Source organism: Castanea sativa, chromosome 12, assembly GCF_040712315.1.
Source record: "Castanea sativa cultivar Marrone di Chiusa Pesio chromosome 12, ASM4071231v1".
Classification (NCBI taxonomy): Eukaryota; Viridiplantae; Streptophyta; class Magnoliopsida; order Fagales; family Fagaceae; genus Castanea; species Castanea sativa.
The window spans coordinates 38,021,300-38,049,228 of NC_134024.1; the positions used below are offsets into that span (position 1 = coordinate 38,021,300).

The 27,929-nt window shown below is 37.1% G+C and overlaps 2 protein-coding genes and 1 long non-coding RNA gene across 4 annotated transcripts in view; 1 reads left to right on the forward strand and 2 right to left on the reverse strand.

The window, feature by feature from the left end:
* LOC142619449 (large ribosomal subunit protein uL14x/uL14z/uL14y) overlaps positions 1 to 27,929 on the reverse strand; it is a 75,790-nt gene that overhangs the window by 41,414 nt on the left and 6,447 nt on the right. The gene's annotated exons all lie outside the window — the stretch shown is intronic.
* LOC142619817 (uncharacterized) lies at positions 4,386 to 16,288 on the forward strand. Its single transcript, XR_012841580.1, has 3 exons — positions 4,386 to 4,587; positions 15,856 to 15,974; positions 16,088 to 16,288. It is a non-coding gene; the product is annotated as an uncharacterized LOC142619817 (long non-coding RNA).
* Positions 20,231 to 27,872, reverse strand: LOC142621077 (homeobox-leucine zipper protein ROC2-like). Of its 2 annotated transcripts, none has more exons than XM_075794390.1 (9): positions 27,689 to 27,872; positions 24,421 to 24,618; positions 23,953 to 24,309; positions 22,926 to 23,039; positions 22,602 to 22,814; positions 22,274 to 22,451; positions 21,272 to 21,519; positions 21,057 to 21,167; positions 20,231 to 20,968 (listed from the first exon to the last, which is right to left on the reverse strand). In XM_075794390.1, the coding sequence occupies exons 2-9, from the start codon at positions 24,475 to 24,477 to the stop codon at positions 20,642 to 20,644; spliced, it is 1,605 nt and encodes a 534-aa protein (XP_075650505.1). In that variant the 5' UTR covers positions 24,478 to 24,618; positions 27,689 to 27,872; the 3' UTR covers positions 20,231 to 20,641. The 2 variants fall into 2 exon arrangements, with proteins under 2 accessions (XP_075650505.1, XP_075650506.1); XM_075794391.1 differs by lacking the exon at positions 27,689 to 27,872 and having other exon boundaries at positions 20,305 to 20,531; positions 20,625 to 20,968; positions 24,421 to 24,612.

The window sequence follows — 27,929 nt, forward strand, 5'->3', positions numbered from 1 at the left end:
ATATATCTACACAATAAAATATACAACACAAAATCATCTCTCTTCTTTTTATTAATAAAAATTTAGAAACACAATAAAATAATAATACTTAAGATTACAATCTTGCTACAGTAGCCTCTTACTACTATAACACAATGTTATTTTTTTTACCATTCTTTACTTTTACAATTCCAAATGTGGAACGTTTTTGAGAGACAAATGCTAAATAAAAGCGACATATGTCAATAATTAAGAAAAAAAACTTCTTAAAACTATTGTTCTCGGTAAAATTATCGGCCTTTGAAACTTTTGATAACTCAATAAGTAAGAACATTTGTATTAGTTTGTGCAAAAAAAAAAAAAGTCTATTTTAACATAAAAACTCATTTTTTCTATTTTACGTAATTACTTTTCAAAACACTCATATTAGATTAACTATTATATACTAAATTTTATTCTTTTTTATTATTATTTTCATTTAGTCTCTCTCTCCTCTCATCCCAAACCTCTCTCGCCTCTCACATCTGTCTCAGTCATAAACGTTGCTCTACTTCTTCTTTTTCGTTGTTGCTCTGCTTCTTCTTCTTCGCAATCTGGATTTGACGATTCATATGGACTTATATATGTGTTTAATGAGTTTAGGGCCTGAATTTAGGATGGATTTGATGAATTTGCTGAGCATGTTGCTTTTAATCAAGAGGAGATATAGAAGGAGTAGATTCAGAGAAGAGAGAGAGAATCTAATGGGAGAGGTGAGAGAAAAAATACTAAGAAATTAAAATACAAAGGTATAGTAGTTGTGTATACACAGTTACTGTAACAAAAATGTAAATATATAGTGTTGTAGATGGACTAATGTGGGTAGTTTTTGAGCAAAATTTTTCTATTATACACTCATTGATGTGCGTGCTCTAATAGTGAAAAGATTTGAACATTAGATATGCCAATTGAAATACAAGACTTTTGACTATTGGCCCCAAAACTTATAATAACTTTCTTTAGACATAGTTTAGTTAAGGGTCGTTTGGTTAGAGATGGAAAAGTAAGATAATAGAAAAAATATTAGTTTTCCCTCATTTTGTTTGGTTAGAAGGGTGCAAAAGTAGAGTGTAAAAAACTCTTTTATTCGGTTGAAAATAAAAATGAGAGGACAAAAAATGTAAATTGTATATATTTTCTCTCATATCTCTAGTAGATAATTCTCTTTCTTATCTTATAAGAAAAATAAAAACCAATATTGAGGTAAAAATAATAAAGCCAAAAGTGTAACTTAAAATGGAACATGGGGAGGATTGAAGGTAGATTGGCAACTCCTTCAGTCCCCTTCTCCCCACCCCCCCCCCCCCCAAATTTTATCACCATTTTGGAGGATTGAATTTTAGTGAGCCCGAAGATAAAATTGTCGAGTTTCACTTAATGAAATAATTTTTCTCTCTCTATTATTTTTAGTTTAAATATGAAATTTAATAATTATAATTTTTAAAGAATTAATTATGGTAATTGTAGGGATAAAGGGTCCAATAAAGGATATTGGGTCGTAGTCCGTGTTTGAGGATATTAAGTCGTCCGAGGACAGGTGGATATTGACGAGGATGTACAAATTAGTAAGTTATGAAAGAAGTCTAATCATAAAGGATTAGGAGCATAGTCCGATGAGAAATACCTCCTCAGCTAAGCAGAGTAGGGATCAAAAGTCCGACTTTTCATTAAGAACAACACACCAAACGATCATGCTGGCAATGATAAGCATTAGAAGGGAATAAGATAAAGGAAAGTTGGGAAATATCTAAGAGAAAGCTATTACCACTGCATTGAATGCTTTGCAGCTAACTCTCTGACCACATTAATGTAAAGGTGATACCTGAGCAGAACCATGTAGCCTTACAGCTACCTACAAAGACTTCAGGAATGTGTTGGTGGGAGATGGATCAACACTAACAATTTGATCTACACGTGGAGGACTAAGATGAAGTAAAATAAGGGAATATAAAGGAGAGAAACCCCACTACAGAGGGGGATCGGATAATCTAGAGAGAAAAAATCGATGTATACATAGAAACTATAATAGTGTTTAAGTCTGAGAGAAATATGAAAGAACTACCATCCTCAAACTTTGCCAAAGAGGATTTTCTTTGCATTAAACTGTTTATTCACTCTTTCAGTTATCATTTAGCCTACTGTGATTACTGCTCAACACCTTGGAGTTCAGTTTCTAGCTCACTCTCTACAAATTCATTGTTTTGGGCTCTTTGAACCTTAGTCATTTTCACCTTTGGGCTATCCAAGCAATATGTGTCCTTATAGTAATTATAAGTAACTATTTATATTGAGACAAAGTTTAGTTACAAATTTTGTTGTAGCCAATGTCTTTTATTAGATGTGAGTTTTAAATCCATCATTGGATTATATTTTCTTTTTATTATCTCACGCTTGCAAAAAATTTGAAGATTAAAGATTAATAGCTAAGTCATTAATCGAATGTTTAAATTTCAAGTTTTAGTTTAAAACAATGCATAACCAATAAGTTTATTGATTGAAAAGTAAATAAAATTCAATTGGCACGAAATTTGACATTTGTGTCAAGAACATAAAAAAAACACACACACAATTCAACAATTATATTTTTAAAGTATATAACAATGTTAATATTTTTAGTGGAAATTAACCAAATTTGTAACTAAACTTTGTCCTTGATATTGTATTTGTACATAAAACTATGGAATTATCTATTCTACCATTTAAAGGAAATATGATATGAAAAGTTCTAATAGAGGTTTTAAATATAGAGAATAGAGTTTAAAAGCCTCCCAAATTTAAATAACCCAATATTAAGAGGTCAAAAGTCAAATTATCTCATTATATTATATTATATATATATATATATATATATATATATATAAATTTAGAAATTTTTAATAGAGAAATTAAGGATATACATTTTTTTTCTATATTAGAATCTATAATATATATGTGTGTGTGTGTGTACGCGCGTGTGTGTGTGAGGGGGGGTGAAGGGCCCATATAAGGATATTGGGTCGTGGGCCTCACTCGAGGACAGATAAATGTTAACAAACACAAGTAGACTGTTAAATCAAAGAAGAGGTCAAGTCACAGTAAACAAGTGATGTTGTCCGAGGAGATACTTCTCCTCAGATGGTATATTAGAGTTTTGAAGTCTGACCAATCATCAAGCCATAAGCAGTGGGCAACCATACTTGGGAGGATAAGCTTTAATGAGAGGTGAGTCACCATAGAGATGAGAAAGATCTGGGCATAAAGCTGCTACCACCGCATTGAATACTCTGTATCTAACCTCCTGACCGCATTAACGTAGAAGTGATACTTGAACAGTAGTTTCCAGCCTTACTGCTACCCACAGAGATTTTAGGAAGGTGCAGATGGGACAAGTATCAAGAAGATTAGTAATCTAATTTCCACATGGAAGGCTGGGATGAAAGAAGAGAAAGACATATAAAAGGGAAGAACCCCATGACAAGAAGGGGCATCTGAGATTGAAAGAGAAAAAATAACACTGTGTAAGGAAGAACTTGAACATTTGTATAAGTCCAAGAAAAACATATATATAAGAACATACCTTCCTCGGACTAAACCGATGAACCTTTTTCCTTCTCTAAACTGTTTGAATTGTTTGTTCTGACATTAATTAGGTCATCGTCTAACTCATTGAATGTTCAATATCACGCTCACTCTAACAAATTCATTGTTTTGGGCTCTTTGGACCATTGTCTATATCATTTAGGCTGTGGCACCAAAACGTGTCCTTACAATATATATATGGGGTGGCAATTCGTGTTCACAGGTTGAGTTCATGTCGTGTCAAGCCATGAGTATTCGGCTAAATGAGTTGACCCAAACCCGACCTGTTTAGTAAACTTGTTAGGAATCCTCAATCCGAACATGGCCTATTTATTAAACAGGTTGACCCAACTCGACACGTTAACTCATTTAATTGACAAGTGTAACACCCCGACCCAATTTTATAATTAACGTATGTGTTTAAATGGTTAATTATTATTTGAATCCCTTACTTTCTAAAATTAATATAAGAGTATTTAACAAACATATTATTTTATAATACCTTTGAATAAAATTTGTAAAGATTATAATTAAGTGAATGGCTATTTGTATTATAAATATATATTAAGTATGTACAAAACTATTTTAAGTGGTTAAGTTATTAGATATATAGTTGTTGATGTTTAATTAAGTGTTTAAGGTAAGGGTTAATATGCAAAGTTATTTTATAGTTTTGGCCTTTCTAGAATATAAAATTATGGAGGGTGAAAAGTGTTAATACCAAAAGTTGAAAAGTGAGTCAACCTTTTCTTTCCCTTATCATCACACGTGCCCCACCCAAGACATTTCCCTTGTCTTTTCTTGGCTGTACCAGAAGACTTTGTTCTTCTTTCTTTACTCTTTTTTCAGCTCATCTTCTTTCTTTGGTCTTATCTCCTTCTTCTTCTCTTGTTCTCACATGGCATCCCCTACTTCTCACCAATAGCTCTCCCTATCTCACCGAAACAATAAATTTAACTCTAAGGAAGAAATTAAAAGATAAGCCTCAAGATTTCAGCTTCAAAGTTGTGGGTAAGTAAATAAAAACCTCATCTTATTATGGGTATTTTAATGGTGGAATGACATGCTTTAGTTTCACTTATATGTTTTCTAATATGATTGTTAGAAGCTGAAATTTGTGGTTTATAAGATTAGGAAATCATGAACTTTTAAGTCTATATATATTTAGTGTTTTAAGAAGCTTTGAAACTGATTTGTTGATGGTAGACTAGGGTTTTTACTAATTGATGATTGTATATGATTAAGGAAGTAAGAAAAATTAGGATGAGTACTTTTGATGTTACTGCTGGAATTTTTGTTGTATGTAATTTTGCTATAAATGGTTAAATGACTATATATAAGTGTTTTGTAACATTTCTAATGAGTGTATAAAAATCCCCATATGATAATAAGACTATTTGCAATCATGTTATAATTTTACAAGAAAAACTTTTCAAAGCTGTCACTGTGACAGATTCTGTGTTTATACATGGTAAATTATGTATTAAATTTTATACAATGAATTAGGATGCTAGGAGTAGTTCTTATGAATTTTAAGACATATATGGTTGTAATGGAAGTGGTCTCACAGCATTTGGATCAATATAAAAATAATGGTGTAATTTCTAAGTTGCATGAAATTCTGTCAGGATAGATTTGAACATGTTGTCTTGTAAGATTTTTAGTAAATCCTGGTTTTATGCTTTAACTCCTAAATGGATACGGTTTTTACTAAACATCCAGAGGTGTTGCTCTGTAAAATTTCATGAGAATTGGATGTGTTTAGATGGCCCATTTGTATTTTACAAATGAGGCATATGCTGCTGGAATAAAACAGAGAACAGTATGGGACATGCCTAACTTTGAGGATTTAATTCTAAAGTTAGAATGAATGATTTGAGCTATAATTTATTATGCTCATCATTTAGTATGTCTAGATCATAGATAATTTTGTATAACTCCATTTAATTATTAATGATGCCAAAAATCGTCAGTGATTTACATGGTCCTGCCGTGCTCCCGATAGAAGACCTGCACAACACAAAAGCTGAAGACCTTAAGAAGAGTATCAGTGTGGTACCGGCCAAATACCTTCTGACGGTTAAGTTAGAGAAAATCTCTTATTCGCAACTCTAAAGTGCTAGAGCTGAGATGAATTATGCGTACCTTGCTTTGTGAGGGTTTTGGGGTATTTATAGTAGTTCATATGAGTGAAGCTGACAACCTTATTATATCCATCGCTCTTTGTTTCGTCATGGGCTAATTAAAAAATTATCCTTATCAGCTGCCCCAACTCCATGGCCTTGTCAGCTTTAGCTGACGGGTTGTGGAGTTAACATCGTCGAAAGGTCATTCACGGGTGGTGCCTCGAGCCGCCTTCTTTAAATGCTAAAACACATGGCACGGACTGATTGGTTCCGTGTTTGGACGAGCATATCGCTTCGTCTTCCGTGCCCTCTTTGCCCATATACATCTCACTTCCTCTCTCATTTCCAACTTTTCATCCTTTGTTGATTTTGAGAGAGAAAGACCGTCACCTTTCGAATTTATTACGTTCGTCACTCTTAGTTATATGTGTTGCTTTATATTTGATGTATATGTCTTTCCCTTGCACTTTTATGCCATGGTGCTTAGTGAAATAAGGCGAAGCCATCTACTTAGGTTATCCTTAGGCTCGTCTTTTCGACTGTTTTCAACCCGTTATTTTGGGTACTAGTCATGGATCTGTCAGCTTAAGAATAACGACGTCAGCTTTCTTTTAGTTAAGTACTTGTCCACTTTATGGTTTTATTCATTTTTGTGGGTTTTGTAATGAACTCGTCCACTTAGTGGACGTTATACTGAACCCGTCAACTTTTGTGAACTTTAGCAAACTCATCCATTTTTTGATTTAATGATAAGGCCGTCTATTTTGTGGACTTGGTGACAAATTTGTACACTTTGTGGACCTTAGCAGTAGACTCGTCCACTTTATGGACTTAACAATAAGGTCCTCCACTTTGTGGACTTTGTGATAAACATGTCAACTTTGTGGACTTAGTAATAAATTCGTCCACTTTGTGAATATAGTTGTTGATTCATCCACTCTGTGGACTTAGTAATAAATCAGTCCACTTTGTGGACGTAGCTGTAGACTTGTCCACTTTGTGGACTTAGTAATAAGTCCGTCCACCTTGTGGACGTAGCTGTATTCTCGTCCACTCTGTGGATTTAGTAATAAATTCGTCCACTCTGTGGACTTAGTAATAAATCCATTACTAAGTCCGTCCACATTGTGGATGTAGCTGTAGACTTGTCCACTCTGTGGACTTAGTAATAAATCTGTCCACTTTGTGGATGTAGCTCTCGACTCGTCCACTCTGTGGACTTAGTAATAAATTCGTCCACTTTGTGGACGTAGCTGTTGACTCGTCCACTTCGTGGACTTAGTAATAAGTCCGTCCACTTTGTGGACGTAACTGTAGACTCGTCCACTCTATGGACTTATTAATAAATATGTCCACTTTGTGGACGTAGCTGTAGAATCGTCCACTTTGTGGACTTAGTAATAAGTCCGTCCACTTTGTGGACGTAGCTGTCGACTCGTCCACTCTGTGGACTTAGCAATAAATCCGTCCACTTTAGACTCGTCCACTCTGTGGACTTAGTAATAAATCCATCCACTTTGTGGACGTAGCTGTAGACTCGTCCACTTTGTGGACTTAGTAATAAATCCGTCCACTTTGTGGACGTAGCTGTAGACTCGTCCACTTTGTGGACTTAGTAATAAGTCCGTCCACTTTGTGGACGTAGCTGTATACTTATCCACTCTGTGGACTTAGTAATAAATCCGTCCATTTTGTGGACGTAGCTGTAGACTCCTCCACTATGTGGATTTAGTAATAAGTCCGTCCACTTTGTGGACATAGCTGTAGACTCGTCCACTCTGTGGACTTAGTAATAAATCCGTCCACTTTGTGGACGTAGCTGTAGACTTCTCCACTATGTGGATTTAGTAATAAGTCTGTCCACTTTGTGGACGTAGTTGTAGACTCGTCCACTCTGTGGACTTAGTAATAAATCCGTCCACTTTGTGGACGTAGCTCTCAACTCGTCCACTCTGTGGACTTAGTAATAAATCCGTCCACTTTGTGGACGTCGTCGTCGACTCGTCCACTGTGGACTTAGTAATAAATCCGTCCACTTTGTGGACGTAGCTGTAGTCTCGTCCACTTTGTGGACTTAGTAATAAGTCCGTCCACTTTGTAGACGTAGCTGTAGACTCGTTCACTCTGTGGACTAAGTAATAAATCCGTCCACTTTGTGGATGTAGCTATCGACTCGTCCACTCTGTGGACTTAGTAATAAATCTGTCTAGTTTGTGGACGTAACTGTATACTCGTCCACTTTGTGGACTTAGTAATAAGTCCGTCCACTTTGTGGACATAGCTGTAGCCTCGTCCACTCTGTGGACTTAGTAATAGACTTGTCCACTTTGTGGACTTAATAATAAGGTCATCCACTTTGTGGACTTAGCGGTAGACTCGTCCACTTAATAAATACACCAGTCGTTTCTAAATAAACTCCTTATTATGATGAATGCATATATAAGTAGAAAATTGTTCCAAAAAGAATAAACTTCAGCCCTTTGAGCTTTAAATGTATTGTAGTCAAAAGTAAACTAAGATAAACGACTAAAAGAAATGAACTAGGAATGAGGAGTAGCGTTCTTCATGCTGTCTTCTATTGGTAGTACTTCCTCAGATGCTCGGCATCCCATGGGTGGCGCAGCTTCTGCGCATTAAGTGTCTCTAAGTGGTAGGTGCCCTCCCCTAGCCATGACGTTATTCTGTAGGGTCCTTCCTAGTTTGGGTCGAGCTTTCCTTGTGCGGGGTCTCTGGCGGCGCCTATCACTTTCCTCAAGATGAGGTCTCCAACTTTGAAGTCCCGATGTTTGACTCGGCAGTTGTCAAGAAGTATATCTTCGAGTCTTTCAACGGGCTCCATTATTGTTCGACGTTCTATGCTTATGGCCTAGAGGTGGTCATTCATTTCCAGCTGATAAGGATAATTTTGTAACTAGCCCATGACAAAACAAAGAGCGATGGATATAATAAGGTCGTCAGCTTCACTCATATGAAACCACCTTCTTGCAAAGTCTACAGCTTCACCTCATGCCTGACTGCTGCATCTTGGGCACAATAAGCTTACGACAGTAAACTGAAAGTAGTAAGCTAAAGGTAGTAAGCTAAAGAGAGTAAGTTGAAGACAGTAAGCTGAAGGTAGTAAGCTGAAGAAAGTAAGCTGACGACAGTAAGCTGACGACAGTAAGCTGAAAAAAGTAAGCTGAAGGTAGTAAGCTGAAAGTAGTAAGCTGAAGAGAGTAAGCTGAAAACAGTAAGCTGAAGAGAGTAAGCTGAAGACAGTAAGCTGAAGACAGTAAGCTGAAGGTAGTAAGCTGAAGGTAATAAGCTGACGACAGTAAGCTGAAGAGAGTAAGCTGACGACAGTAAGCTGACGACAGTAAGCTGAAGGTAGTAAGCTGAAGGTAGTAAGCTGAAGCTAGTAAGCTGACGACAGCAAGCTGAAGCTAGTAAGCTGAAGGGGATACATGAATCTCCGATAAGTCTGGCGTCGAGCCTAATGATTCTGTTGGGCTGGCTTGTCGCGAGGGACTGCATCTCGTAGTCTATAGCTTCATAACAGAGCTGATGACTTTAATTATAAGCTGACGACCCTGAAAAGGGACGATGCTGTAGGCTGACGGGAATAAGCTGAAGAGGTTAATTAAATCTCTATCCATAACTTTACTTGATCTCCACGCATTCGTGTATAAGGAGAGTTCTTGCGCTACACGCCTAACCCTAATTAAGAAGACTCCGATAAGGAAAAACTCTAAGAGATACGCAAAATCCACAAGTTACTCTCCTAGAAGGAAAGAACTTCTTGACCAAGGCATGAATTTCGACCCTACGCTACTATAAATACCCCAAAACCCTCACAAAGTAAGGTACGCATAATTTACTTCAGCTCTAGCACTTTAGAGTTGCAAATAAGAGATTTTCTCTAACTTGACCGTCAGAGGGTATTTGGCCGGTACCACACCGGTACTCCTCTTAAGTTCTTCAGCTTTTGTGTTGTACAGGTCTTCTATCGAGAGCACGAGAGGACCGTGTGGCTCACTGACGATTTTCGGCATCATCAGTTGGCGCTGTCTGTGGGAACTTTAACGACTTGTAAAGCCGTGATATCGCTTCCCGGACAAAGAGTTGCATGGTACTCGCTCGATGACGACCACCAACAACGTTCAAGGAGATAAACCACGCACGACGGCGCTCGAGAGACAAGTCCAAACTCTGGCCGCCGCTATGGAACGCCTCATCAAACAGAACCAGGATTTGGAAGAACAATTGCGCCAAAGGAACACGAGCGCTAACACCTAGGAGGAAGATCAAGAAGGAACTAGCGAGGAGAGAAGGAACCAGGAAGGGTCAGAAGGTAGCAACGCCCTAAGCAGGCTGGAACGACAGGACACGAACCGACCATCTGTCACTGATACCGTCCCACCTCACATAGTCACTAAGATGTAGATAATGAAGGAGGAGATGAACTGCATGATGAACGCCCTCAGAGGACGGGTGTCCAGCGATCTTGATGACCTGGTCCAGCGAATCGACTCGCCATTCATAGAGTCCGTTAGTTCATTCCCCCTTCCACAAAAGTTTCGCATGCCGCAGGTAGAAAGCTACGACGAGTCCAAGGATCCCTTAGATCACTTGGAGTCTTTCAAGACCCGGATGCACCTTCAAGGGGTGCCAGACGCGATCATGTGTAGAGTCTTCCTTACCACGCTGAAGGGACTCGCAAGGATCTGGTTCAGTAGGCTGACACCCAACTCCATTGGTACCTTCAAAGAGTTAAGCACCCAATTGCCTCGCACTTCATCGGGGGGGCACAGGAATAAGAAATCTATCGCATGCCTGATGAACATTAAGCTGGGAGAAGACGAGACGCTGAGGTCTTACATAACTCACTTTAACAAGGAGGCCCTCTCGATCGATGAAGCAGACGACAAGATACTCGTGGCGACTTTCACCAATGGGCTGCGGAACGGTAAGTTTGTATTTTCCCTATATAAGAACGACCCGAAGACCATGTCAGATGTGCTTTACAGGGCGACCAAGTACATGAACGCGGAAGATGCATTACTGGCCCGAGAAGAAAAGCCCAAAAAAAGGGAAAGACAGGAAGATGCAAGATCAGACAGAGGGAACAAGATGGCTAGAATTAGAGAACGACAAGAGGACCAACGCTCCAAATCACCCGCGAGAAAATTCACAAGCTTCACCCCGCTGACTGCCCCAATTGACCAAGTGTTGATGCAAATCAAGGATGAAGGAGCCCTGAATTTTCCCGGCAAGCTGAAAGGGGATCCTAACAAGAGGTCAATGGACAAATATTGCCGTTTTCATCATGACCACGGCCACGACACAGCTGACTGCTATGACTTGAAGCAAAAAATAAAAGCTCTTATTAGGCAAGGAGGGCTACAAAGGTTCATCAGTAAGGAAAAAACGGACCCACAACACGAACAGGCTCCTCGATGGGAGAACGAGCGCCCCAAACCGCCCATAGGAGATATAAGAATGATCGTAGGAGGCACCGTGATAGTTGGGTCATCGAAAAAGGTCCGTAAAACTTACCTCAAGATGGTTCAGAACGTCTAGCTGACGAGTTTCGTACCCAAGATGGCATGGATCGATAACCCCCTCATCGGATTCTCAGAAGAAGATGCACGACATCTTCACCACCCACATGACGATGCACTCGTCGTTAGCATACAAGCAGGAGACTATAACATGCACCGGGTTCTGATTGACAACGGCAGCTCGGCTGACATCCTCTACTATCCCACACTCCAGCAAATGGGGATTGGTAGGGAGCAGCTAGTTCCAATTAACGCTCCGCTCGTTGGCTTTAGAGGGACGAGGGTATTCCCCATTGGAGTCGTCACTTTGGCTATAATCGTAGGCGACTACCCCCAGCAGATCACTAAGAATGTAACATTCCTCGTGGTCGATTGCTCTTCCGCTTACAACGCCATCATAGGACGGCCTACCCTCAATTCGTGGAAGGCTATAACCTCAACCTATCATTTGATGATCAAATTCCCTATTGACTATGGAGTAGAGGAATTGTGAGGAGATCAAGTGGCTGCACGTAAGTGCTACGTAGCCATGATGGAAAAGAATGACCACCTCCAGGCCATAAGCATAGAACATCGAACAATAACGGAGCTCGTTGAAAGACTCGAAGATATACTTCTTGACAACTCCCGAGTCAAACACCGGGACTTTAAAGTTGGAGACCTTGTCTTGAGGAAAGTGATGGGTGCCGCCAGAAACCCCGCACAAAGAAAGCTCGGCCCAAACTAGGAAGGACCCTACAGAATAACGTCATGGCTAGGGAAGGGCACCTACCACTTAGAGACACTTAACGGGTAGAAGCTGCGCCACCCATGGGATGTTGAGCATCTCAGGAAGTACTACTAGTAGAAGACAGCATGAAGAACTCTACTCCTCATTCCCAGTTCATTTCTTTTAGTCGTTTATCTTAATTTACTTTTGACTACAATACATTTAAGCCCAAAGGGCTGAAGTTTATTCTTTTTGGAACAATTTTCTACTTATATATGCATTCATCATAATAAGAGGAGTTTATTCATAAACGACTGGTGTATTTGTTAAGTGGACGAGTCTACCGCTAAGTCCACAAAGTGGACGAACTTATTATTAAGTCCACAAAGTGGACAAGTCTATTACTAAGTCCACAGAGTGGACGAGTCTATAGCTACGTCCACAAAGTGGATGGACTTATTACTAAGCCCACAGAGTTTGTGGACGGATTTATTACTAAGTCCACTGAGTGGACGAATCGACAGCTACGTCCACAAAGTGGACGGACTTATTACTCAGTCCACAAAGTGGACGAGTGTACAGCTACGTCCACAAAGTGGACGGATTTATTACTAAGTCCACAAAGTGGACGAGTCGACAGCGACGTCCACAAAGTGGATGGATTTATTACTAAGTCCACAGAGTGGATGAGTCGAGAGCTACGTCCACAAAGTGGACGGATTTATTACTAAGTCCACATAGTGGACGAGTTTACAGCTACGTCCACAAAGTGGACATACTTATTATTAAGTCCACAAAGTGGAGGAGTCTACAGCTACGTCCACAAAGTGGACGGACTTATTACTAAGTCCACAGAGTGGATGAGTATACAGCTACGTCCACAAAGTGGACGGACTTATTACTAAGTCCACAAAGTGGACGAGTCTACAGCTACGTCTACAAAGTGGACGGATTTATTACTAAGTCCACAGAGTGGACGAGTCGACAACTACGTCCACAAAGTGGACGGATTTATTACTAAGTCCACAGAGTGGACGAGTCTACAGCTACGTCCACAAAGTGGACGGACTTATTACTAAGTCCACAAAGTGGATGGATTTATTACTAAGTCCACAGAGTGGACGGATTTATTACTAAGTCCACAGAGTGGACGAGTCGACAGCTACGTCCACAAAGTGGACGGACTTATTACTAAGTCCACAAAGTGGACATGTTTATCACAAAGTCCACAAAGTGGACGACCTTATTGTTAAGTCCATAAACTGGACGAGTCTACTGCTAAGGTCCACAAAGTGGACGAATTTGTCACCAAGTCCACAAAATGGACGGCCTTATCATTAAATCCAAAAATGGATGAGTTTGCTAAAGTCCACAATAGTTGACGGGTTCAATATAACATCCACTAAGTGGACGAGTTCATTACAAAGCCCACAAAAATGAATAAAACCATAAAGTGGACAGGTACTCAACTAAAAGAAAGCTGACGTCGTTATCCGTAAGCTGACGGATCCATGACTAGTACCCAAAATAACGGGTTGAAAACAGTCGAAAAGACGAGCCTAAGGATAACCTAAGTAGATGGCTTCGCCTTATTTCACTAAGTACCATGGCATAAAAGTGCAGGGGAAAGACATAAACATCAAATATAAAGCAACACATATAACTAAGAGTGACGAACGTAATAAATTCAAAAGGTGACGGTCTCTCTCTCTTGAAATCAGCAAAGGATGAAAAGTTGGAAATGAGAGAGGAAGTGAGATGTATATGGGCAAAGAGGGCACGGAAGACGAAGCGACATGCTCGTCCAAACACGGAACCAATCAGTCCGTGCCACATGTTTTAGCATTTAAAGAAGGCAGCTCGAGGCACCACGCATGAATGACCTTTCGATGATGTTAACTCCACAACCTGTCAGCTAAAGCTAACGAGGCCATGGAGTAGGGGGCAGCTGATAAGGATAATTTTGTAATTAGCCCATGACAAAACAAAGAGCGATGGATATAATGAGGCCGTCAGCTTCACTCATATGAAACCAGCTTCTTGCAAAGTCTACAGCTTCACCTCATGCCTGACAGCTGCATCTTGGGCACAATAAGCTTACAACAGTAAGCTGAAAGTAGTAAGCTGAAGGTAGTAAGCTGAAGAGAGTAAGCTGAAGGGAGTAAGCTGAAGGGAGTAAGCTGATGACAGTAAACTGAAGAAAGTAAGCTGACGACAGTAAGCTGAAGACAGTAAGCTAAATGTAGTAAGCTAAAGGTAGTAAGCTGAAGGTAGTAAGCTAACGACAGTAAGTTGACGACAGTAAGCTGAAGACAGTAAGCTGAAGGTAGTAAGCTGAAGAGAGTAAGGTGACGACAGTAAGCTGAGGAGAGTAAGGTGACGACAGTAAGCTGAAGAGAGTAAGGTGACGACAGTAAGCTAAAGGTAGTAAGCTGAAGCTAGTAAGCTGACGACAACAAGCTGAAGCTAGTAAGCTGAAGGGGATACATGAATCTCCGATGAGTCTGGCGTCGAGCCCAATGATGTCGTTAGGCTTGCTTGTCGCAAGGGATTGCATCTCGAAGTCTATAGCTTCATAACAAAGCTGACCACTTTAATTATAAGCTGACGACCCTGAAAAGGGACGATGCTGTAGGCTGACGGGAATAAGCTGAAGAGGTCAATAAAACCTCCATCCATAACTCCACGCATACGTGTATAAGGAGAGTTCTTACGCTACACGCCTAACCCTAATTAAGAAGACTCTTATAAGGTAAAGAACTCTAAGAGATACGCAAAATCCATGAGTTACTCTCCTAGAAGGAAAGAACTTCTTGACCAAGGCATGAATTTCAGCCTTACGCTACTATAAATACCCCAAAACCCTCACAAAACAAGGTACGCATAATTCACCTTAGCTCTAGCACTTTAGAGTTGCGAATAATAGATTTTCTCTAACTTGACCGTCAGAGGGTATTTGGCCGGTACCACACCGGTACTCCTCTTAAGGTCTTCAGCTTTTGTGTTGTGCAGGTCTTCTATCGGGAGCACGGGAGGACCGTGTGGCTCATTGACGATTTTTGGCATCATCAATTATTTTAAAAAAAAAAAATTGGTACCTTATTTTTCAAAAATGTGTTAGTACTCGTTAACTACCAAATGTAGATAATACGTATTAAGAAGATTGTATGATCGATACCATCACCTACCATCATAAATTCATAATGTTCCTTTTGCCCTTTGTAATGGTCACATATTCCTTATCGGTTGTTATTTGATAGAAATCTCAAAATGTTACTAAGCTTTACCTGATGCAGCTTTAATTACATCCATGATGCTCTTAAAATCTTCAGGTCCACCAGAAGCCAATGTAACATTGGCTAAATTCTCATATGCTAGAATGAGTTTCAAGTCGTGGGAAGTATTGAAAACCATGACTCACTTAAGCACAAAAACTCTTTGACAAATTTTTTTTTTCCCTATAAGCAAGAAATGTGATCACATGATCATCTGTACAGAAACCCCAATTGAATCTTAAACTTAAATATTAACCACAAGGGGAGGTGCTTGATTGAAGGGAACTTGCTGTTAATTAACTGCGATATTAGGCAATACATGTGTGCATGTTTCAGCATCGATGGATGCCAACATTTATCACAAAAACAAAGCAATAATCACATCACTTGGTTTTACAAGTAATAAATAAAATCAAAGAAAAGAAGGTTCAGTTTACGAAGAATCTCACTGAGCATATCCCTAGCTAGTAAGGTTGCAGCCAAAATTTCATAAAATGCATTGCACAACAAAGGAACCAAACTCAAAAGATACATGGTTACAAAGCATTTGACTAAAAATTTATGAAACATTCTAGTCTTTGGTGGATCAAAGTTCAAACATTTGACCTAATGTTACATTCTAACCACAGTATTTCAAGGAAAATTTAGACCACTACAATCCTACTTACAATAATATGGAGTTTACACTGAGGGATGTGGACTCAACAATGTAATGATGTCATGGGGATAGGATGACTACATGTATTTGGTACATCTTTGAACTCTAAAAAACTAGTTTAAATTTCATTATATACATGAAATTCAATGTATTATTCATAAACTAGAATGAAAGAATTTGTAACTTTAGTATGTCATTGTTAGGTGGCCAAGGAAAATAAGACCACTCTACATTCAACAGATCTTTTCATCATCAGATACGACTCCATTCTATGGTAAGTTGGAAATATAGACAAATGCTATAAATATAGACATGTAACTTATTTTATTTATTTTTGGTTAAATCCCTTATATTCTTTCTTCGAAAACTATCATCCATAAAAGTATTGATATAGTATAGTAAACTTAATTTTTGAGTCTCAAATAAATATTGACAAGCAAATGACAACTTAAGGTCCGTTTGGTTGGAAGAATGGAAAAATGGGAGGATAGAAAATGGTGAGAGGATGGAAAAGTGGAAAAATAGAAAAGATTTCATTTTCTTTCCTTTTTATTTAGTTGAAAGTGTAAAAGTGGAGGGATGAAAAAATGAGTTTGAATAAATTTACTCATATACCTTTGTTAAAGAATGATGCCCAATTAAAACAAAAAAGTGACAAATAACCACAAAAAGCAATCACTCAAATTTATTAAAAAAATACAAATCATGTCCCAAAAAAAATCACTTCTAGTTAAAAAACAAAAAATCATGCCTAGACCCTAGAAAATCAAAAGAAAAAAAAAAAGAATAGAAAAAAAAGCAACATTACTGCCCAGAAGAAGAAAAACAAAATAAAAAAAGAGAAAAGGCAACGTTGCCCAGAAGGAAAAAAAAAACAAAAAAACAAAACACAACACAAAAAACAAAACAAAGAAAAAAGGGGCAACGTGTTACTAACCAGGGAAGAAGATAAAAATAAAAAATAAAAGCAACTTGAAGAAGCCCATGTGCACATGCATATGGGCATTTTTGTCAATTAAGAAATTTTTTTTATCTCCATTCAGTTTTCTCTCTATTTTGGAGAGAAAACATTTTGGTAAGCTGGAGAGAAAACATCTAGACCTCACTATTTATTTTCCACCTAACCAGACATATTTTAAAAAGTTTTTCTTCCCATCTTCTCTCCAAAAATTTTCATCCACCTTATTTCACCTTCAAACAAACACACTCTTAAGTAAATAAAAATGATTTATACAGTTCTGTTCTATATGTTATATATTTAAAAATCAAACGTTTTACTACTCCTAAATCATAAGTGAATAGAAGGGGAAAAAAATCCAATGGAACTAATTACTTGAGAGAATGCATTTGTTAAAAACTTTTTTTAGGGAGTCATTAGTACAACTTTTATAATGTGCCAGGCAATTGACCAATTCTTTTTTTTTTTTGGATTCTTTTTAGGGGATTTGTTTGAAGACATAATAATGTAAAAATCTTATCACACACCACATACACATTCTCTTTTGAGATCGTGTTTTAGAAAAACCATTTCAATCATGTGGCAGTGTTTGTATTGTGAATATGTAACAAGGAATGTGTGACTATCACTATTCTAAAAGAAATGCATAACATATAAAAAGACAAGTATGGGTTGTGTTACGGTAAAAAAATTTCCTAGTTGAGTTATTGAGTTAACTAAGCCTCCGTTTAGATACCACTTAAAATTGAAAATTATTTCATTATTTAGCTTATTTTTGCTACTGTTCATGGACCCCACTACACTCTTTGGTACTATTTATGGATCCTATTGTTCTATTTCAACTAATTTTTACCTTTATATACAGTACTTTTAGCAATAAGTTTTCAGTTTCAGCAAAATGAGCAGTATCCAAACAGATACTAAAATTGATAAATGTGCTATAAAAAAAAGGTTTGTGTGGCGAGAATGTCAAGGGGTCTTGGTAACAAAAACAGTCTTGTTTAATCACCGAAAAAAAAAAAGAGATTTCCTTTTTACACATGCGACTATGGAGAAAGTAGTGTGTACTGTGTAGTTGCCCTTCTGGTCGTGAAGTATGGGATGCCTGTTCTGTTGGGTCCGATCTGTTAAAGGTCACTGAATCTGAATCTCTTATTCTCGGAGTTGGTTGAAAAAAATATAGTGTAAAGCTTCAATTCCTCACCCTAAGATATTCTTCAGGATCTGTTGCTAATAATTAAGGGGGTCTATGATTGAAAGGCAGAGCAGGTGGTGTTAATTTGTGGCTCTAACGGTGATGTGGTGGCAGTGGCAATACTAGTTTAGTTTGTGAGAAGATTATATTTATGGAGGACTTTAGGGGCGTAGCCAAAATTTTTAACTTGGGGGTGGAATTACATGCTTGTACATTAGTCATAACTCATATATTTATGTCTATGTATGTGTGGGATAGATAGAGTTAAAAGAAATAAGGAAATGAAACTTAAAGATTAAGAATGCCACCAAAAAAAAAAAAATCAGTAGTTTAAGCAAAACAATTAAACAATAAACTTTTAGCGACTTTCACATTTGAACATGCACAAACATAATACACTTTTGTTTACTTAAAAAAAAATAGCATTTGGACAACTTTGTGTGTGTGTGTGTGTGTGTGTGTATTGTTTTGAGTACAATGTGTTTTGTTGGGTGAAATTCGCTTAAGAAACTAAAATATTGTAATTTTAAAAATTGTCATATTTCAAAATGAATGCTATAAAGAAATTAACATTGTATGATGCATAAGACCCACAACAAAATAAACACATGACAATTGCTCTAGTCAATTGTTGAACTAAAGGCTAATGACTGAAAGATAACTAATACTTTTACTTTGTTTTAGTAATTTTATATGCAATAATTTGCTAGACAACCCCACTTAGCTAACTATTTTCATTACTTCTATATATCTTCTTTAATCCTAATAGTTCCGTGCTTTGGATACATCCAATTGTCAGCCAATAAAATTGAGACATACTTATGGTATCAAATATTTTTTATCACTTGTGCTAGTGTGTCATTCTATGTAGTTTTGAGAGATAATTGCCTCAGATTGATAATACAACTAGAACATATTTCAAAGGGGAAACCACTAAAACTAACATTAGACTAGATATGTGAATTTTTTTAGAGGGGCCAACTGATACATTTGTCAGGACCAGCTTGTTTTTATATAGTATTATATAGGGGTTTCAAAAGCTTGGGGGGGGGGGGGGGGGGCATGATGTGTGCCTCCGCCCCATTAGGGTGGAGATGCTATACAAGTGTGGCTATGGTGAGAGAGCCTTACAATTAATACGCTAAAGAACTTGGTCTTCGCCAGCCAGATTATGCTCGAGGTTGATTCCCCTGTCTTACTCTTTAAGTTCTGCATTGGGAGTCTACTCATGGACGATGTGAAATGGTGCTAGCTGAGTGACACACCTATGACTATGAGTTCTCTCCAGTATGAATTAGATCAAATTGTAATTTTTTGGTGCTCATATAAGTTAGCTTCTGTTGCGCAGCCAAGAAGGGACGAGTGTACGACTTAAGGAGTATCCATAGTTTTTACCCACAATGTAAACCATCATGTTTGAACCTCTAAATGCAGCTTTCGTTTATTCTCATACAAAAAATAATAATTAAAAAAGAAGAAGAAGAAAGAAGATGCAAACAAACCATTCACTCTTGCCAAAACTGCCAATCCTTCTCTTAGATGCAAACCATTCACTATTGTCAGTACTCATTACAACGTTACTCCATTTTAAGTTATGGGCCTTATGGCACTCGCTATGAAAGTATGAATTGGACATTATGCAAATCACAATTTGACGTTGTTTTCAACCTGGGGCTTGGGCCGACCTCGCTAATTATAATAGGTTACCGTCCCAAAGGGCAAACAATGACCTGCAACCGCTCTTCATTTTCATGACTAATTTGGTTTAAAATTTGGAATACATTCTTCTTTGTAAAGGAAGGCAGCCAAAGTAAACGACAGTCACCAAGAAAAATAGCTGCAAAATATTTAACTACATGAATAGTTCTTTTTCTCTCTTTTTCAAAGGTCCCATGCAAGCTGCTGCATTTTGTACCTTACATAACCTCTATGAAGTACAATAGTCATTGAATTTGCCCCATAATTCAATAAAACTAAAGTTTTCAGAAGTTACTCCCCTACTAGAGAGGCAGCTAAAGGCCACAGGTAACTCTCAAATGTACTGAACCGTTTGATTCAGATGATACTTTTCCGCCTTTCCCCAATGGGAAGAATACGGGTTCGACTCCATGGAGGTGTGACATAAAATAAAAAACCTATTAGATGTCAATTCCTGTTTAATCTTCTTAATCGCAAGCCGCAGGTACATGGATAACTGGGAACTAAATTTCGATCCTCTATAAGATTCATAGTAACATGTCAATCATGTCAAAACTGAATAGCCAGTATCATACAAACTTCATGTCTAATGAATTGAAATTCTATGCTGAACAAATGAGGTTTTGGAAGCGTGCACAGAACAAATCGTAGACTATACAAGAACCATTATAGCTTCCAAGATTAGTCAATTTCAAATTTTAACTTGATGCTTCTCCCCCTTGATCACAATATGAGTACTCCTATATTTTCACAAGAAAATGACCACGTAATAGCAAGACCATCAGTAATTGAGACCCTGCAATTTGATGGTACATGTGAATTGCAAGACGGTAAAAAAGATTCAGTCGAGTCATGACCAAAGTAATTTTGATTTCAACTAATCTCTTACGTAGTGTATCTAAAGCATTAAGTGATTCTACTCGATAGCAGTCTAGTAGGCATTGCTTCATAAATCTCTTCAACGATGTCATTGATGATAAAGTTCATGGATTGAATGGCTTGACCAGATTCCAGGACAGCAAGCTCTTGTTGCATGGCAATGGTTACTAAGCATGAATCAGATTGTAGGCCCGCAGATCCATCAGGCAATATGGCAAACCCTGAAGGCTTTAAGTGATCATATATACATCCTCCAACAAAAAGTGCATCAGTAGCTGCTTGGGTCATTGGTGATGATATGATGAAGTAACAAAATTCATCCCATGAAGCCTCTTGTAACAAATAGTCATGATTCTGTCACATCAAAACAACATTTCATATAAGCAAAAGATCATGCACCCACCGACAAGTAAATCAGTGAAATCACATGAACAATTATCACCTTTGTGAAATCATTGTGTAAATCTACATTCTTATGTAACGTGATGCAGTTATTGTAATCTTCTGAGGCAAGCTTAATCACTTCTTCAGGCTCTTCCAGAAGGCTTGGCCACTGCAACAAACCAATATGTAAGCACTAAGCAGTCTATGTTGATAGATTAGCAAATTGACACACTAACAGAGTAACTTGGCAGAGTTGTTTTGACAGCAGTCAACCTGTAATTTGATATTATTTTTGAGAAGAAATTGAACAACCAAGAATGGTTTTGCTTGAATACGGAAGCTAGTCAAGGCGATGTAATTACTTGAGCCCTGTGTTTCAACATGATTCATGGTCACATCCTTCAAAACCCTTACTTCTCCATCAGATAGAATATCCCATTTCCTTCTGTTAGGAGCCTCATTAATGCATTCCAAAAAATTCTTCTCCATATACTCGGTTAAATTCAGCAGATATGCACGAGCTGCAAAACTCACAATAATATTATAAGTTCTTCATGTTCTCGTTAAATCATAAAATTTGTGGAACATAAAAAAGCATCCAACCCTGTTATATAGTATCTCAACATGCATTAGATATATTGACCTTCAAACATTTATCAACCTCACAAAATTTGAGAATCATTTATGATACTAACTTTTATAATGACGATTCCAAGCTCTAGCTTTTATGTTGTAAATGAAGACGACATAGGGGAAAAAAAAAAGTAAACATCACAGCCATGGTATGGGAATTCCATAACTTTCATCACATAATCACCTCTGTAGTTATTTAACTTTTAAACCAAAACTGCCAGTAAAAAATGAACAGTGAGTTAAAAAGCTCAAAGTTTTGATTGAAATGACAATGAACATTACATTAACAGTAAGAGGAAACATATGACCAGATGTGCATATCATTAGATTTAATCATTTCACTCACATAAAACTAAAACTTGTGGGAAAGTCAGGTTTCTCATGCATAATGAGAATTGGCACAGCAAAGGACACCATCCCATTGAATGGATTGGGTGGATTTGGCCTGTAGAAAGGCATTAATCTCCAAACGTATCTTGAGTCATGAGTGGATAGGTTTTAAAAAATCAGCATACAAGTTATATTGGTGACGCCATTATTGGATAGCATAACCAATTTTACTACTTACACTATCCTCGGCTAGTTATTAAATATGGCACTAACATGTAAAGGTTATGGATGGATAAATTATAAATGTCATACCTTGCTGGTCCACTGGCATCCTAAGATTGAGAAATCTACTATTATTTCGCTTTAACTTCTGCAACAATGTCCTAACACAGCGCTTTGCACAGAATGCAAGGTTCGAGTTAACTATTGATGAGTATATATTTTCTTGGACTTGGTGCTCATTCACTTCCACATTCTCAAGCCATATAACCTGCACTAGGATAGAGACCCAGAATTTGAGAAAACAAATCATTTAGAATATTAAAAATAATCAATGCAGTAATAAGAATCCTTCTATATCCTCTTAAATGAAGTTTTTAATAAACATAATTTTTTGTGGATCGTTTGCCTTTACACTAACCTCAGAGTACTCGTCATGCCTCCTGATTATCACCCCAGATGGCCTTCGCTGACACTTTACTTCCAATTTAGAATCTGACGGTCCATGGTGGAAATAATCATTTGATACATCAACAATGGCCCATATATCTTCCACGATCTTTCTTAGGCATCTCAGGAAACAGAATTTCCTTGTTGGCACGAGTGGTGTGGGCAATTGAAATTCGGCATTCACCTACAAAAAGGATAATTAGTACTAGTAGGGTATAATTGACCTATAACAGGTAAGGAAACGAAAAGTTGATCAAGCATGGTAATCTCCAAATGAGAACCCCCAAAATCTTACCATTACTATCTTCGTGATTGTTTCATCAGCACGACTCAACTGCTGCAAAACACCAGTTGGCAAATGGCTAGATCCAAAATGGGCAATGCGGGACAAAGTTGAACCCCATCTATCCTTAAAATAGGGAAAAAAAAAAGGCAGCAAAAATGAAACATATATAGGGGGAAAAGAAGAAAGATGAACAAATTCAATCCTTTAGCGCATGTTCATTCTCCCTAACCAAATATAAAGTAAAATGGCAGTACATGCTCATATATGCTTTCATGTAGTATATTGAGAATTTCACAGATCATTTCATTGGGATAATCTTTTCAGTCTATTAGGAGTTAAACTTCATAGGAACTTTGAAAACATTGAGTAGACTCTTCCTTGGATAAATCATAAACAGGTAGAATAATAGGTTATCCCATTCTGCCATGCTATAGGCAGTAATAATTCAGGTCATATATGAACAGTGCAAGTTACAAGCTAGACCTCACCATAGCAGTACAAAACTCAGTTATGGTTTTTCTATTTTACTCAATTATGTAAGATTTGACTGACATACTGCATCTGAATTAAGAGGCCACTTATTAGAGTATCTTATACTGCAGATAATACAGACCCTCTTTAATTTCCCTTTCTGATTGCCTGATCACCTTTACCAGCATAATTCATGCAGTTCCTTAAATGCAGATGGCCATGTCCATCAATCACACAAAAACAAAGATATAACAGTTCATTATTTGCTTTCCATCTGCAGTACCTCTCATCAACAAGCTGTTGAGTGTCTAGAAACCATGCATTACAGACAAGAAATATAAGTGATCCTTAACCCTTTCTTTCTTCAGTAAAACTATCTTTTTAAAACATAAAGATGGTGCATTGGATAGACCAACACAGAATTTGCTAGTTCAGATTTCTAAGGATGTCTCTAGCATGGCTAAGAGGCCTAAAAAAAAGTATGCAAGTCAGAAAAAAATAACAAGAACATTCATGACAAAAGTCCAGCTCCAAGTATTTCAATGCTAGTGTTAGGAAATCTCACCACATCCATCAAGACAGAAATCAAGTTCTCAGGGGCAATTGGAACAATTGCAGTCTCAACCGAACATTCGACTCTCATTCCGGGTGGAGGCAAAGTCTTAAACATCTGTTGGAATTCCTCAATTGCACCTAATGCTGGAGTACCAACAACCCAAGTGTTTGCTTCTAAAGCCATAGCCATGATTTCCTTGTAAGCTGCCTTGGAGATGTTATTTGCCTCTTGCAGTTTTAGGAACTTACTCTCCACAGAATTACTGTCCGTATGATTAGCCATGGGTGCTTGAACTGGATGCAGAAGCTTAGATGTAGGAAGTTTAGCAGGCTCTGAAGAAATGTCAAGGGAAGATAGTCCAAGATCCTGGCACATAAGTAGAACTTACATGTTACTATTACTATGGCATACCAAGCACAGTAAGCTAGACAAATGGGCTGTAATTAAAAAGAAAAGTTAAATGTGGTTTGCTCAGACTAGTTCTCTGGTGTTGTCTGCAGCCTTAGTTCCGGAGCATTGGTCAGAATCTTCCATTCTAGTATGTAGTTTCCTGTAATTATGGCTTCGACTATTAAATTTTTCATGCTCTGAAAAATATGTCTTGTGTAACCAGTTTTCTGACTCAACCTCCTCCCCCGAACTTTGATCCCCCTGCAGCTCTTTGTCAACAATGAACTGTAAACAATGAATATAATAATTAGCTATAATACCACATTAATCATAAAAGCTACTTTTTATTATAACTATTAATAATAAAACTATGAAAGTAAAAGTTCCTATATTGGCAATTGAGGTCTGCATAGACCCTAACTTTTGGTCCATCTATCTTGGAATTAATTCTTTGTCTTATGATAGAGTATATGCAACTCCACAGCAAGAGCTACCAAAACAAATAAATGAAGGTAATTCATCTTTCTTTGTCAAAAAAGAAAAGAAAAGTAATTCATCTTTCAGAACACCTAATTCAACAACCAAGTAATATGTTAGTGATGGTACTACCTCAAACCCAATCAAAGACCAATTTCTTAGAGATCAGATCTGTAGCAGTTGTAATGTTGATTCTTATAATAGAAGAATCAACACAAGCATTGTGTTTATAGTCCTCTAATATGTAAACCATACAAGGATTTGGTTACTTTTTGAGGAACATCAATCTGAAATTTGGTTGGATTAACCAGGTGATTAAAGTCTAGGCTTTGGAAAACTCAAACACAATGCCGCAAATTACTTATAGGAGCAACTGTTGTTTGATACAGGACATGTGAAGCATTGAGATTTTTCTTTATGGAACTCAATTTGTAGCATTGAGAAAATTAAGCTTAATGGAAGAAAATCACAATTCACTATCTTATATTGCAACAACAGTATCATTATGGTTAATGCATTGAAATTAAGCTGAACCATTCATGTGATGGAAAAAGAATATACAGATACAATGATAGGAGAGAAAAATAAAACTGTTATCCTTCCTATCATAGCTAAAGAATGGTAGATCTCACCAGATTTTTGTCAATCTTGAGCAAAAATGATAAGGGAAAGTTACACTGATACACCTGAGGGTATAGTGAAATTAAACTTGATATACCCAACTTTCAAGTAATGACACTCCACGTCCAAGTGATAAAAATAATTGACACCCCACCCTCTTTTTTGAATTATTTTGGGGGTAGTGTTAATTATTTTTTATCATTTGGGGGTAGATGTCATTGAAGAAGAAGAAGAAGAAGAAGAAGAAGAAGAAGAAGAAGAATTGCTATTCCCAACTTTCAATAATTGACCCTCTCACCCTCTGTTTTGAATTACTTTGGGGGCAGTGTTAATTATTTTGATCATTTTGGGAAAGAAAAATTTCCTGTGAATAGTATTCAAATGATTGGAGAGAGTTTGGATCTCAATACAATCTACCTAAAACTTATCCTGACTTCTAGGGCCTGGAGATGTATGTATTTTCCATTCAGCTTATGCATATTATAAGTTCCATCAAATTGTAAACAGCTTACACCTGTTGATGAATGTACCCGCCATTCATATAAAGAAGGAAATTTCCAATTGAGCACTTATTGTACCCTTCTGCTTCCATCATAGATTATTAGATCTCCACCACCAAATGTTGCATTTAACTACTTCCTTGAAGTAAGCTTTTATGAATTGAAAACTTAGGGGGCATAGATGGGCCAAAATTTTCTGGTAGAGCAGTACGAAAAAAGAACAGGGTCACTTTAAAACTACAAGGTACGGACTTGATACATGGATGGAAAACAATTTTTACACTAAACTGTAATCTCATTCCAAATTGAGAAAGATCTAAATAGAACAACCTTATAAACATTCAATGATGCTTTATGAAATGATATCAATGTAATTTGCACTAAAAATCATGATAATAATGATATGTAATTTTGTGGTTTATGACACTGGCAATGTGGGCTGTGGGAAGTAAATAACGGAAGCCCATATGATACTTCTTGAAATATGTAAAAGGAAACATTGGTATGAGCTTTGGTCAAGATAAAAATATATTTTTCATTGTTAGGGAGTCTAAATTACCTCAAACCATTCAATTTCTTCTTATGGTATAAAGAAAAATAATTTGTAAATATAGGCAGCTACACCAAACAGGAAAATTAACTTATTATACCAATTAGTATAGCACTTCAAACTAAATGTCCGTGCAGATTTCTTCAATATTATGGAGAAACAATGCAAAAAGAGAAAAAGCGGAAAATTTTAAATTGAGAGGTGTTGAATCCAAGAACAGAACATCAAAGTGAGCTTTATTGCAAACCGGAAAGCAGAGAAAGATCTTCTTCACTTCTAAGAAGGGTTGTCCTTAATTGTGTTGCATCCTAGGAAGCATAGACACTTCATTTGGGGTGTTCTACCTGTGTCGTGCTAGTGTCATACCCACCGTGTCATGTTACAATTTTTTAGAAATTGCTTGTATCGTTGTGTCTGTGTCCATAATTCCAAGGTTGCATCCCATGGTTAGGGTATTCAAATATTTCCTAACTACAAAGCATTTGCTTCACAGTAAATCATCAACAATTGAAACTAATTCACAAAAATTAAAATAAATTTGTGCAAAGAGACATAAACATGCGTGCAAACACTCAAAACACGCACGCACGTTTAGGAAACACAAATCTTCAAGAATCTTTTCTTAGAATTAAAACCCTTGTTTACACCCTAAGTCCCTAACCCATTAATCAGGAGAAGTTGTTTTCATGACAAGTAATTTATTAACATCCATTGCCCCAATTCCTTGAGAGCAAAATAAACCAACAAAGTTTAATCATAGAAAAACAAATTAACAAAATAAAAAAATCTAACCCAATACTCAAAGCAAGGCATAGTAGCAGTTTTGATAAACATTGGGATTTTTTTTTATTAAAATTAAAATTAAAATCAAACCTAATACTGATACTTAAAGCAAGGAGTAGAACCAGAATTCTTGGAAAAAAAAAAGAATTAAAGCATAAATTGAGAACAAGAAGGCCCAGTATGAAAACCCTAACCTAAAAATCAAACTAAAGCATTGACTAGAGTCTATCTTGAATACAAACAAAAATTCAGAGATGCAAGAACTCGATCAGAAACTACTGCAAAGAAGTGGGTACAATTAATTTCAAAGAAAAAAGTGAACAATATAGAAATACACAGAGATATATGGAAATTTGTAAAAAAAAAAAATAAAAAAAATAAAAAGAAGATATAGAAGAGGTATAAAAGAAAATTGCGTACTCACTGAACTGCTCAATCTGAGATTTTCTGACAAAACAAACAGTGTCTAAAGTGAGAGTGAAATGGGTTTTTGGAGAGAAATGGGGTTTGGTCTGTTTATCTTCTTCTGATTGTAGTAAAGAGTAGAGAGTAGAGAGTGGGTTTTACTTCCCGCCGAGTGCCCTTTCAGTTTTCTTCTTCTTACTTACGTTTCTCCTTCTCCACTCCTCGCCTATATATATAGTTTTGGGACTACTGGGTTTCAC

Coding starts and splice junctions, on each gene's coding strand:
- LOC142621077 (XM_075794390.1), bottom strand. CDS start 24,477: ATGGAAGATTCTGACCAATGCTCCGGAACTAAGGCTGCAGACAACACC. Junction 22,815..22,925: donor CAATCACGAAGATAGTAATG/GTAAGATTTTGG, acceptor TCCTTTTTGTAG/GTGAATGCCGAATTTCAATT. Junction 20,969..21,056: donor TACACAATGATTTCACAAAG/GTGATAATTGTT, acceptor TTGATGTGACAG/AATCATGACTATTTGTTACA.